This window comes from Macrobrachium nipponense, chromosome 3, assembly GCF_015104395.2.
Source record: "Macrobrachium nipponense isolate FS-2020 chromosome 3, ASM1510439v2, whole genome shotgun sequence".
Lineage (NCBI taxonomy): Eukaryota > Metazoa > Arthropoda > Malacostraca > Decapoda > Palaemonidae > Macrobrachium > Macrobrachium nipponense.
The window spans coordinates 1231974-1246599 of record NC_087202.1 but is presented as its reverse complement, the minus strand read 5'-3'; the positions used below and the strand labels follow the sequence as shown (position 1 = coordinate 1246599).

General features: G+C 41.3%; 1 protein-coding gene across 1 annotated transcript in view; it reads left to right on the top strand.

The window, feature by feature from the left end:
* LOC135222105 (protein inturned-like) overlaps positions 1–8522 on the top strand; it is a 15614-nt gene extending 7092 nt beyond the window's left edge. Inside the window, exon 7 of the mRNA XM_064260276.1 lies at positions 8364–8522. Within this exon, the coding sequence (XP_064116346.1) occupies positions 8364–8522 (159 nt within the window). The remainder of the gene's footprint in view (positions 1–8363) is intronic.
* The last annotated feature ends 6104 nt before the right edge of the window (positions 8523–14626 follow it).

The window sequence follows — 14626 nt, the reverse complement described above, 5'->3', positions numbered from 1 at the left end:
GGCGCTAACACTCCACCAAAGACGGCCAGTTTTGTTCTTGTACTGCCATGATAATCTTCCTTGAAGCTTTCCCACGTCAAACTGCATGACGCCTTTCGTCATCAATCGGGGGAGAAGTAGGAAAGGGTTCTCCGCGTCCTCGTCGGGTGACGCTGACGCCACCTTCGCCTTCTTAATAGACGAGGGAGCATCATCTGAGAAACGCTCTGGGCTCGAATCAAATTCGGGTTCTTTCAAATGCCGTTTCAGAGGCCTCGATAAATCCGACTCCTTCCACCCTCGTTTAGGTGAGGGAGAGGGAGAGGATGAGAAACACTCACGAAGGACGCTTTTTCTAAGCGCCCTTGAGCAGCCTGCCACGAAACAGAGCTTGCTGAAGGGACGTCTGGACCGTTGGGTATTCACCACGACCTCCTTAAGGCTTTCGACTTTCCTTCTCCTCTGGGCATGGAGCTTGGAAGAGGTCTAGGCCTGGGAGCGTCACAGGGACGATCAAACGCCCCCTCCTACACAACACTGGGAGAACTCACTTCACTGTAATGCTCACTTCACTAGCCTACCTTGTAAGTCCGCCATTTTGGACTTCATGTCTCGAATAGTAGCTTTCAGATCGGCGATTTCCGAGGCCGATTCCGAAAGTAAACCTTGTGAATTAGACACATAGGGAGAATCTAAATCATTAGGATTAGAAAAAAGTATCAATGAAAGGCTCAATAGGCCTTGAACTCACACCTTTCAGACGTCTAACCCTATCCCTCTCTAACTTCTTCAAATAAGAAGTTAAAGTCTTCCATTCTTCTGCATTTAATCCCTGCATTCATGACAAGTATTAGTAGCAGAACACTGAAACCCCCTACATTTACGACATACAGTGTGAGGATCAACCGAAGCTTTCGGTATCCTCACCCTGCAGCCTACATTCACACACATTCTCACACTCACATTTGAATCAGACATACTGAGAAAAATCCAAAAAAAAGCAAGTCCAAAAACAGTCCACAGTAGCGAATGCCAAAAAACACGATCCAGATACGTCACCAAAAGCCGATAAACGATGATCAAAGGATGAAATAAGAATCTAAGTCAGGAGGTAATAGCAACAATGTTGATACCACGGCGGACAGAGAAAATATGATAGAAAACGGGGATGGTTCCTAGTCCTGCCGCCCAGGGCAGGCCGGTAGATCACCTGACCTACCTGTAGCGAGTGGCGGCGAAATTTGAATTTCTGTCGGATGGATGGATGGATGTATGAGTTTTAGGGCAAAAGCCCAGGCACTGGGGCCAAAGAAGCCATTCAGCGCCGTAATGGAGATTAAATAAATTACATTATGAATGAAAGTGTAAGTGTAATTGAAGAAAATGGTTTAATAAATATAAATTACCAATAGAAGAAAATGCCTGAATAAGGAATAAATGAAGAAAAATGTTAATATAAATCTATATATCGATGATGTGATAGCTAAAAATAATTAAATGTTATTTAAAAATATTTATAGACTTTAAAAAGGAGATGAGAGCAGAAATATCTGCTCATCTCCCAAAATATCACAAAGGGATTTACCCTTAAGATATCTCTCTCTCTGGTTAAAATATCTGGGGCAAGCAACCAGAATGTGCTCCCACTGTAGCATCTCGCCACCGCAAGCACACTCTGGGAGGCTGCCCCCTTCTAAAATAAAAATGATGGGTCAAATAAGTGTGCCCAATCCTCAGTCTGCTTAAAACTATTCTGTTCGCCTATCAGACTGGAAAGACGAAGGCCACGGCAATATATTATTTCTAATATTTCTGTACTTTCTATTATTGGCAAGATGAGAAGTCCATCTTTCTTGCCATTTGCTTAAAATATAAGACCTAAAAGGACCTTTTAGATCTGTATGAGGCACTTTACTAAGGCTGTTTCATGAGGAGACACTAGCAGCTTTCGCTTCCCTATCTGCCATCTCGTTTCCGCAAATCCCCACATGTGAAGGGACCCAACAGAAAGAGACAGATTTACGCAAATAATACAAATGGAGGAGCGATTCCTGAACTTTTTGAAACTAACGGATGGAAGCTATTGAATTTTTTAATAGCTTCTAAAGTGCTTTTCGAATCCGAGTAAATGACAAAATTAGTTGTCGCTACTTTGAACAACTATATCCAAGGCAGAGACTATGGCTGTTAATTCTCTGTGATATGGATGCAAAGTCAGGTAGTTTAGCTGTATATGCTGTATCACCAAGGATAACTGCACAGCCAACACCATACCCGACTTTGATCCATCCGTATATATTTTTGTCACATTAGTATGGACAGTTTCGTGCTCCAAGAATTTTCCCCTAATCTCTTCCTCAGGACAGTCTTTTTTGTTAAAAGCTTTTTGCACACGGATGCTTCTGGAATAAGCCATGGAGGATACACAGGATGTTTTACTTCCATGACTTTCTGGGATTTAAGATTATTACCCAATAACATCTTCATTTAGTCTAACTTGGAATGGTCTAGAGGCTCTTATACCAGAAAAGACCCGTGAGTCTGCTTCCCTCAGCACCTGGAAAGAGGGATTTTGGAGAGCACTTTTAATCTAGCCATGTACCTTAATCTAGTTCTTGCCTTCTCAAATCAAGGGAAGTTGGTTAGTATCAACATATATGCTTTCAACAGGCGAAGTTCTAAAAGCCCCTGAGCATATTCTCAGCCCCATATTGTGTACAACATTCTAGTTCCTTCAGCCTGGTTTGACAAGCTGAGGAATAAATCTGACAGCCATAGTCTAGCTTGGACCTACACAACGAGTCATATAGTCTCAGCAGGGATTTTTTATCAGCTCCCCAACTAAATCCAGAAAACAAACCTTTAAAATATTCAGAGATTGTTTAACCTTAATCTTTAAGGAGTTTATGTGGCTGGCCCATGTCAATTTCTGGTCAATGGTCATTCCCAAAAAAATTTCACTTCATTTTCATAAGGAATGATAGATCCTTTTAAACTGAGTGTGGGAAACCTCTTCCACACGCTGGCACCTAGTAAATCTTGCAGAAACTGTTTTAGAGGAGGAGAATTTAAAGCCATCTCATCAGCCACTTTGTAATGGCATTAACAGACCTTTGCAGATGTTTACATACTGACAAGGCATCATATCCTGTGCAGTATATTGCAAGGTCATCAACAAAAAGTGAGCATTAACAGGTGATGATATTTGTTGGACTATACTGTTTATTGCCACTGAAAAAAGTGTTACGCTTAAAACGCTTCCTTGTGGAACACCCTCCTCCTGCACAAAAGGTTGGGAGAGAGTGTTGCCCACTCTAACCTTAAAGAATCTCTCTGTTAAAAAGGAATATACAAATTTAATCATTCTTCCACATATGCCCATCTGTGCAATTGTTTTATGATGCAATTCTCCAAGTAGTGTCATATGCTTTCTCAAGGTCGAAAAATACGCCAATAGTCTGACATCGTTTTGGCAAATCCTTGCTGGATTTGATTGGTCAGCCTCAGCAAGGGATCAAGGGTGGAACGATTTTTCCTGAAACCAAATTGAAATGGAGATATTAGTCCTTTTGCTTCCAAGTGCCAAACTAATCTGGTGTTAATCATTTTTCCATCAGCTTACACACACAGCTGGTAAGAGCTATTGGTCTATAGCTGGTGGCTTGGGAAGCGTCTTTATTAGGCTTTTTTATGGGAACAATTATGGATATTTTCCAGTCCTTGGGTAAAATTCCAGTTTCCCATATTTGGTTTATAATCTTGAGCAGATACTTTTTGGCATCATCTGGGAGGTGTTTAAGCATTTCATATAAAACTGTATCACCCCCTGGAGCTGTTGATTCAGTTGAAGAGAGTGCCTCCCGAAGTTTCTTTAAGGAAATTGTGATTGTATGGTTTCAGATTACCAGATTCAAATTTCAGAGTCATTTCGGCATTCCGAATTCTTTGAAATTCTAGAGAATAATTGTCAGGGCTAGAAACTTGAGAAAAGTGTGTTTTCCCAGCTCATTGGAACAAATTCAGTGGGCTCTGTGATCAGTGTGTTATTGACCTTTAATGAGGGTAATGGTGACGCAACAAATTTTCCACTTAGTTTCCTGATTTTGCGCCACACCACTCTCAATGGAGTTTTGGAATTTATTCCATTGATATAGTAAAGCCAACTTTCTCTTTGGCTTTCTGTAAAAGCGCGCTGCTTGGCTAACGCACGATTATAGATTAATTTAGACTGAGGGGCGCCACTAGTTTTGTATCGTCGGTAGCACTTCCTAGTGACTTTCCTCAGAATACCACATGTCTTATTCCACCAGGGAACTGCAGGTCTACGAGGTTTACCTTTTGTCTTGGGAATCGAGCCCTCAGCACTCTTCAGAGTGGATTCAATAAAGTAGTCATAGGCATCCAGGTGAGAATGAAATGACTCAAACTTCCTATCTAGATTGACTCCTTTACTGAACTTGTCCCAGTCAGCATCTTCTACCTTCCACCTTAGGTAATGTTTCAAGATGGAGCATTTACAACATATTTCAGATGGATCGGGTAATGATCACTTCCATTCAAATCTTCATTAACAGACCAGTTTAAAGTCAAGGTGGATATTTTTTTTTTGTTGAGGAAATGCTAAGGTCCAGTGCAGAGAGATGATTATTATGAATTGCTGTGGAAGGTCATTGACCCATTATTATATAGGGCGACATCATTCGTGTCAATAAGGTCCTCGATTATTTTTCCCTTTGCTGTCTAAACACCACACTTCCCCAACCGGGGGTTGTGGGCATTAAAATCTCCTAATAAGAGAAAAGGAGTGGGAAGTTGGTTAATCAAGGATGCTGAATATCTCCAATGTTAAAGAAAGATCTGGTGGGAGGTATAATGAACAAACCGTTATCCTTTTGTCTAATATGACTGAGACAGCAACAGCTTGTAGAGTTGTATTTAATTGTATTGTGGAGTGCTGCAGAGATTTATTAACAATAATTGCAGCACCTCCATGGGCACGATCACCAATTGGGGGAAAAGAGTTAAAAATAGCATAATCAAGTCCAGGATTATAAGGAGAGTTACCTAACATAGTCTCCTGCAGGCATACAATCCCTGGATTGAATTCATGCATTAAAACTTTAAAGTCTTCTCCGGGTCCGGGTCTGAGACCTTACAGTTCCACTGAAGGACATCGAACGTGAATGTTAAGGTGGTAATGTACTACTTCCCACTCTTTGGTGGGAGGGGAAGTACTGATCCTAGGTTGGAGAGGAAAATTCTCCTTAATAAGAGATTGGTTTTCTTGATCCCTTTTCATCTTTATCAGAGATTAGGTTCTTTGCCGACAAACAGCTTTTCTGAAATTCGAGGCTGATGCTCAGGATTTTTACTATGATTGAGGTGCATCACTACTGCTATTAGTATTGGGGCGGCAGACTGATGAGAACTCGCATGTCTTTGAATGGATCTGCTTTCGGAACTATCTTCTTGGGGAAGAGAGAATCCTTCCAGAACACTGTAACCATTGAAGTTTTTATGATAAAAACTTTCATTATTCGGGGATGTGTTTCTTATACGCTTCTGGTGGGCGCCAGCTTTAGTTTTATCAATGTTTCTAGTAACTGTGATAATTGATGGATCCGAGCTAGATCTCTCTAGTTTGGACCACTCCTTTGGTTGCTTCTTGGTGATGATATTATTTGTGAATTTGCAAACTTTGCTTAGGGGCTGAATTTGCAACCGTTACATTTGTATCAACGTGAGAGGATAAATTGTCCATGCTTTTGGAAGAACAATTTTTGGTATTGGGCTTCAGAGCACTTGCTGACATAAGTTTCCGATTATTATTTCCTGTGCAAGGAGAAACAGGTTTCCGATGCTTACTATTAGATTCTATTACTGGTGGCCTCTCATTGCTAGAACTCTTCATCAACTTTATTACAGAAGCATAGGTAGAGTTGGCACTCTTGTTAGCCCCCATTACCACACGCTTTGCTGCACTGATGCTGAGATGTCATTATCAGCCACTGCCAACAACATCCTTGCTCATACTTGTATCTGAGGCAAGTCCTACTGTTTGGAGAATGATCACCCTTGCACTGGAAACAATAACGGGCTGCTTCGCACTTGTCCAAATTGTCATGCTCAGCAGAGCACACAAGAACATCTCTTATTGTTTCCACATGAGTCTTGAATGTGGCCATATTCAAACATTTGCGAAACATTTGTTTAGGGTTTCTTTTATATTTTTTGACTGCATTCCTCTGGCCAATTTGATGGGTTTATCAGGCAAGTTTTATTGGTAGGGAAAGTTTTTTTAAGCAGCTTGCATCTCTCCCATGGCCAACATTGATGGTATCAGGCCAAGTAATTGGAGGAGAAAGTTAAAAAAGCATAGGGGCATCTCCTCCCAATTTTTTACATGAGATACACAAAGGAGGGCACCTTAGGAGAATCTCCTCCTCATTAAAAACATGCAAGTCTCTTGAATAAAACTACCCCTTTCAGCGTGTTAAAGAATCTGTGCGATGTTATAGCCTCAATATTTCCACTTTCTGGGGGTTTAAACTTTGATAATAAAATAGCTTGCGTCTCATTGCCTGCTTTTATGAGTAAGTTCTTTCCATATCGTTTCAGATTACCAATAGGAATAGAACCCACTTTGTTCTCAATACATTCTGCAGCTTTAATGAAATTTTTCCTTCCCTCTTTATAACTGGCAACATGCCATATAGGGGGAGGAAGCGTCCTGGTATATGTTGCTGGTCACATTCTTCATTCTTAGGAACAAAATCGAAGGCTCATCATTCAAATTCCTCACCGAAAACACCTTAGTGCTTTTAAAACAGTGTCATTTAGAATGTTGGCCATTTAAATTCGTTTGTGCCTTCGCTAGCTTCTTGGGGAGAGGAAAATCCTAATGTATGCAGAAAGAAAAAGATGCTGTCTTTTTCTAGAAGCATCTTAACCTCCTCCACCTTACCAAACTGTGTTTTTGCGATACTATGCAAGCACTCGTAGTCTAACGAAAGGCTTGCATTAGTGCAATAAAGCACTCTATTGTTCATATCAAATCCACCAGTTTTAATAGCACCCTGGTGTCTCGGTGCATGGTTCTTTGTGATAGCCGAGCTCATATCCGTGTCCATGCCTGAAGTTGTCGCCAGTGCCGTTTAAGTAACGTCAGATCCAGGGGAGGGCAAACATTGGGTCGATATCCATAGATTCAAATATATTTGTAGACTGCTTGGTTATATCAAGAAGGTATCGTGGGTCAGTCAGGTATTCAAATTCTCCACCAATGGCACAAGTGAGAGTCGACTCCCAATGGTCCACCCCATACCCTACCCTTACGGGATAGCACCAATACGCTTGCAGTGGCCCAGGTATAAGCCTATCCGCCTGCTGGGAGTTCTACCCCCACTAATGGGGACCGACTCCCCACTCCAAACGTATTGGTGGGCTTCCGGACAAAAGCCAGGAGTCCCATCCCAAACACCAGCCCCCCTGGATTCCGATGGGCTGATGTTTGGAGATGGTTCCGCCCATCAAGGTAGCAATGGGAGGGTCCATCACTACTCTTGGGTCCAAACCATATCAGGTGGCGACTCAACCACCACAACTCTCACAATTAGCTTCGAATGCAAACCCCTTCCAAAACACGATCCCTTCTCAGACTCACCTAAGCAGTAAAATTTAACAAAAGTGGGATATTCCACATAATTAATCCAAAATGCTAATAAAAAATATTACATGAAGGAGAAGGATGTAGTAAGAATGAAAAATTGCAGAAAGAAGGAAAAGTTCTGACTAATTTAGTTGGATCAGCAGCTAGGCCCCAAGGACCACTGAGAAAACAACCCCCACCAGGCATCAGAGCCCAGCTGCTGGTCCCTAAGCCCCCTACCCACGCCAAGAAGGGTCAGCATCTAGGGGGGAATTTCTGTCGGGGACGACGGAGTCTTAGCTATGTATATATCTGACAGGTAAGTTGAATGCATAAAAATGGTTTTTTGGTTCTACCGCCCTTAATAATTGAAATTCTTCACTTTTTTTTGAAGTTTTGTTAAAAAGTTGATATTTCTACACCTTCCCCCCAAAAACTTTTCAAAAATCATTCCACGTTGCTGTATCACAATTTTCTCAAAAAATTTTCTCAAAATTTTGAAATTTACATATTTGTCAAATAGGTTCTGCAAATCCCCTAGATTAATTTAGCATCTTCCTTACAGAGGGAATTAATCATTTTTCTTTCAGAGGGGTAATATTCTCATGCTCAATCATGTCCTAATGGGTAAGTTAAGCTAAAGGACACTAGCCAGGGACTTGATGAAGAATCACGTCGCCTGGCAATATGGAATATTCTACATGATAAATTATGCTTTATCCACAAACTCACTAAGGCTAATAATTACTACTTAGCTATAGCAGATGAAGCAACAGTAAAAAAAATAATTCATCCTGACACCAAACTTGCTCTTCATAATAATAAGTTTGAAGTTCTTGACCCCCCTCATCTGAATGCTTCAAGTACATTGGTCGTAACCCAGGCTGACAGTTAGGTATATGTATAATCAATCAAAGAAGAGCTCAAGTATGAAATGAGCAACGTAAGGTGTTGTGAAGGTTACAGCAATCATTAAGCTTCCTGAAACTTGAGTCTACCCAAATGGTGAGAGACTGTCTCATTAAAGGACTTCTCATCTCTGGCCAATCCTTCCCACCTAGATTCCTAAGTCAGGAGATTTATGCTGTTCCACCCCAGTGTATGAGATGCTACAGTTATGAGCATACAAAAGAGAACTGCCCCAAGCCAAGTACCTATAAAATCTGTTCAATATGTGCCTCTGAAGAACACTATTGGACTGATTGCACCAACCAAGAAAATCCAAAGTGTATCACTTGTAATGGGGATCACCCAACCATGGCTGCAAGATGCCCAACCAGGAAAACTTTGACCAAGGACCAGGCTAAAACGATCAGGAACCAAACAATCCCAGATCACTCCAAACAAGACCTCGCTCAAGCCACAGCCTCAACTGCGCCGAATAGTTCAATCACACCCAACAACAACATCTCACTTCATCAGCTCACTGTAATTAACACAGCTATAATCACTGCATATTTGAGTGAAACAGTTGAACCAGGCACTTTCCAAACAATGATGGACGCTTTCTACAAAGCTAATGGTCTACCGTTGATTAAAATCCCTACAGAGGCTATCAAGCTAGCCAAGAAAAGTTTCAACATTGTTAAAGTCAGAAAATCAAAAACAACACCAGCCCTAATCAGCCCCCTGACAATGATGACGACATGGAAACTGATGAAGCCAACAGGAAAAGAATATTAAGCGATTCAGACTCTGAAGTTGAAATGCCTTCACACCCTGCAAAAAAAACAGCCACCTCAACAATCACAAGCATCAACCTCAACCTATAACAATACAGACCCTGAAATACAAGGAGCTTTGGCTCTTCCAAGCCTCCCTTCCATCAATCAAACCAAGAACCCCAAAATTGGGCTTAAACTATACATTTCCATTAACACGGCAAACCCCAAAAACCCAACCCACAATACCCTCAAGGGGATGATTTTCGACTATAAAACGATGAAGTACATTTTCACAGAGAAATTAGACAATAATACAGTCAACAATACATTACTGATGGAACAATAGAACTTGACAAATATAGTAGCAGGATCACGAGGATAAACCACGATAAATTCCAAAAATTAAACTCAGGGTTCTTTGACTTAACGAAAGGAAAAACACCATAATGGACACTCTCACAGTCATTCAACATAACGTACTGAAGTGGACATTCCTTCGTAGTAAGGAACTAAGTAACATTTATTCTTCTTTCTCCCCACATCTTATACTTCTAAATTCCACGGGGATACCCAACTCCACTCGCATCAAGATCTGGAACTACAACGTTTTCCAATGCAACACCACTAATGATCAAAATGCCAGGACAGCGATAGCAGTAAGACGGGATATCACAGTCAAATTAATAGACGGATTCAATCATGACCTAATTGCGGTAGAACTACAGACAGTTCGGGGACCAGTAATCATAGCAACTACTTATTTACCCCCCAGGAACCCAGTATTTCCTCAACAAGATATCTTGTCCTTAATGAGACGCAATATCCCTGTCTATTTACTAGCTGACCTAAATGCAACTCACCAGCCCTGGGCCACAATAGCACAAAATCCCAGAGGCACCTTAATTCAAGGTCTTATGAACAGGAATCTAGTTTACTTCCTAGGACCAGATTTTCAAACATACTTCAGCAGAAGATCCAAGGGCAAACCTGACATCCTTCTGTCTAACAGATACCACATTTTCAATTATTCAATCACTCAGGGTCCTTTTAACTTCCTCAGACCACATACCTATACTATTAAAACTTACTGTGAGACCTATTATGGTAGCCACCAGCCCAACACTCGATTTGAACAATGCCAACTGGGAACGTTTCAAGGATATTCTCGATGACTCTCTCTCAAACTATGATGAACCTGATAACATCAGAAAGGATGAATCCTACATCGATGATAAAATAACTTTTTGGTACAGGATGATCAAAGAAGCACAGAACTTTGTATACCCCTCAAAACTTTCAGGATCTTACCATATTCTAAGAAACGGAGAATCTTAAGCAATTAACAATATTACTATAAAACAAGCCCGTTTTAGTTTTAATAATAATCAGGCCCCAACACAGCAGCCTATTAGAATACTTACAAAAAATATTAAAGAAAGAATTAAAATAGAAGCTAAGGAAATCATCAATTCGACTTGGGAGACACTTCTAAATAAAATTGAAGGAATCTATAGAGACCAGGAAAGTTCTGGAAAATGATCAGAAGGCGTCTGGGATCACATACTGAACTACAGCCTACATACTCCATAACAACAGGAAAATCTTTTCACCCCGAGACCAGGAACCAATCTTCAGAGAATTCTGGTCTAATATCTTCAGAATAAAAACCCATGGGGAGAATTTAAGGTTTAACTTGCAACATGAACAACGAGTGATGCAGCACTCATGAACATGACGACCAAATAATACCATACGATACGGTAGACCTCGATAGATTAGATGTTGGAGACCAGTTTATAAACCAATACAACTGCAAGTATCATCAAAATAATCAATAATTTTAAAAACAAAGCACCTGGCCATTCTAGAGTAAACAAAATTATCATCAAGCACCTTCCAACTCCATGCTGGACTTTCTAAGAGTCATTTTCAATGACCCCATAAGTATGGGCTACTGGCCAGACTTTTCAAGAAAGCACTACTTCCCTTTGTGGGGGGAAAAAGGGTAAGATCTAATAATACTGTTTCTAACTATAGACCAATTTACCCTTCTAGAAATACCTGGTAAGATCCTTGAAAAAATCGTTCAAATAAGGTTTAATGAGTTCCTCGAAGATAATCTACTAACCAATAATAACCAATATGGGTTAGGTACTCAAAGCAAAAGGAACTCAGCTTGCATTAACTAGACTATATGAGTTCATAGCAGTCAAGAAAAGTTTAGGATACGGCTGCAACCTTATCTCTAGGGATGTCAGTCGAGCCTTCGATAAAGTCTGGCATGACGGTTTAAAATACAAACTTTTGGAGGCACAATTGCCAGATTTACCAACCAGACTGCTATGTAACTTCTTGACAACCGTTTGTGGCAAGAATTAAAATTAAAGACTTCATAGGACCAGAGTTCCAGTTACAGTCAGGGGTACCTCAAGGTAGCATTCTCTCCCCATCACTCTACAACTTTTACATTAAAGACACCCCTCCTCCATCTCAAGGTTGCCTTCAAATTATGTTTGCAGATGATTACACCCAAGTAATAACATATCCTACCAAAGCCAAATGTATGCTGCAAAGAAAGACTGTTAGAGAAATACAGAAAATCCATAACTACGAAAAGAAATGGAAGATAACTACAAATATGAATAAATTCCAGCTCCTCTCAATTTCTGCTCGACATCCATGGACATTATAGTCAACAACAGGAGAATTCCATATAAACCAACAAGTCACAATTCTGGGTGCAAATTTCAAAAATCAGGATTTCTTCCCCATGTACAGGCGAGAATAGCTACCGCATGGAAAAACTGTCAGTAGATTAAAAAGATTCAAAGGACTGTCGACAAAAACAACTCAAACTATATAAATCATAGCCAGGCCACAGCTAGAATACCCAGCCATCATATTTGGAGCACTTACGTAGTAAAACAGTACTTAGTAAAATGCAAGCAGTTCAGAATAAAGCTCTGAGGCAAGCATATAGGGAAAGTCCCCCCTATTTCAACACATTAAGGGAGTTGCATAATCACTCAAAATTGGAGCCTCTGAATATCAGGTTCCATAGACTTGGGCAGAAAACTTGGGACAAATTAAGTTTAGAGGACGATAACTTATTCACAACACTAGAGATCTCACCATAAACCAAGTCAGAGATCAACTACTGGTGGAGTAGACTTGAGCCAAACGCCAATTGTGACCCCCCCAGTCCAAGGTATATATATATACTGACTAAAAAAAAAAAAAAATAATAATAATAATAATAATAATAATAAAATTCATAATAACAAACAAATAATAAAAAACATAAGATGCTTGTACATCTCTATCCTACTAACATATAAAATCAATTCCAGTTATCAGGCGATGAACCAAATAACTGTTTCCATGCCTTTCTTCTCTGTCTTGTCCTTGCATGTAGCTAAACCAGTAATCTAACTTCGCAGAGGGTCTGCCCCTCACTTTTTTTCTCTTCTACTATACTTCACTTTCCCTCCCTTTATTCCTTCAACCTTTCCCCATCCCGAGTATCCGCGTTAAGCTTAAACTGGATTGTATCCAGAGGTACTCTTCCTTCTCCCCTATTCCCCACTTCCCTATCTTATCCTAGTCCTAGTCATCTCTCACTCACTCTCTGCCAGAGTGAGAGACAGAGGATGTCTTGGACACTAGTCTCCAGCGACGACGCCGACTTCCACTGGGCGCCTTTGGACGCTCCTTCCTCTTGCCTCTGCGAGGCAGAGGAGGACCCTCCAAGCCCTCCAGCTCCTGAAGAAAGCAATTTCTGCGCCGCCAAGCCCTTGTGTCACAGAATCTGACAACGACATGGTCGACAGTTCGCCGACAGAAGGAGGCAGGAGGTGGTTCCAGACGGGTGGGGATGCCCCACTCCAAGCAGCCGCTCCTACCACTGCTCCTACTACTGCTCCTACTACTACTGCTGGAACGGAACTTCCTAAGTTTCGAGTCACAGCAAGTGCTGAAAAGTCTGCTTACTTATTAATAGCAGACTTGGAAGCCAAAATATAAGCAATTAAAAATGACAGTTAAAACCTAACAGGAATGCTGATTTGATCATTTCTCCAAGACGAGAAAGAAACAGCCGAGTTTCTGAAGAACAACACTCCTTTCCAGTCTTAGATCCGAATGAACGGATCAAGAAGGCTGTAATTTGCAAGTTCCGACCTGCCTGCCCCTAGAAACCGATCCTTCAGCTGCAGAACGTCGTAGACCGCCGGAGATGTATCGGAAAATCGGGAGAACCGACGAGAAAGATCATCGCCACCTTCAAGGGGACATATCCCAAGACATGTATCCCTCGGAGTATGGGGAAATTTCCCCACAGAAGCCTTCACACCTGAGCCATACGATGCTTCAAATGTCAAAAGTTTGGGCATCACAGCAGCCGCTGCAAAGGACAAGAAAAGTGTGGGATATGCAGCCAGCCACACCCCACACAACAATGCCTCGATACCTACAAGAAAGGTGAAGAAGTGACCAGCAAATGCCCGAATTGTTACAGCCAACATCATGCTTGGAACAAGCGCTGCACTGCAAGATTGGAGCGAGTTGCAAGGATGAAAGGCGTTCCTCCCCCTAAGGAGCCGACTCTGAAGCCATCAAAACAAGAGACATCGAAGCCACAGCAAATTACCCACTGCACCACAGCAAACAACTGCCGCCCAAAACCACATAGACAACGTCGTACAACCAGAAAGAAAGTCGACTACACACCGAAACCAAGAGTACCTGCGCCATTACCTTCACCAAATACCATCTCACCTCCAAAAAACCGACCCTCTCCCTTCCCTACTACCGTTCCCCAACTCCAACTCCTTCCTCCTCCAGAGTTCCAGCCAGTGCCAGCAGAGAGAGAGATGAAACAGCCAGTGACTGTGTTACAATCACAGTAGAAGGGATACTTATTCTCTTCGAGAAGTTGACAGGGAAACCTGTCGACTGGAAGGCACTGCTGGAAGTCATACAACCACACTCATTCAGAATCCTCGTCCTAAAGCAACTGCTGTTCGATTCGAATAAGCAGATTAAAATCAATATGACATAGGAAATTTTAATTTCCACAAAGAGAGAATTAATTCTTTGGAGTATTCTCCAAAAGAGTTTCTTGCTTTTTCTTGATCTAAAATGTTTTCCATTTCCTTCCTGATTTTCTAACACTCAATCAGGACTCTCTGCTGTAAAAACTTTTTACTACTGCCTGTCCTTCTCTTCCTTTCTTTTTATAACCACCATCATTCTCATTCCAGATCACATCTACTGTTACGGGCTGCTCATAGAGCAAGAGCCCGTGCTGGCATTTATGTCAGCTTAACCTTCAACA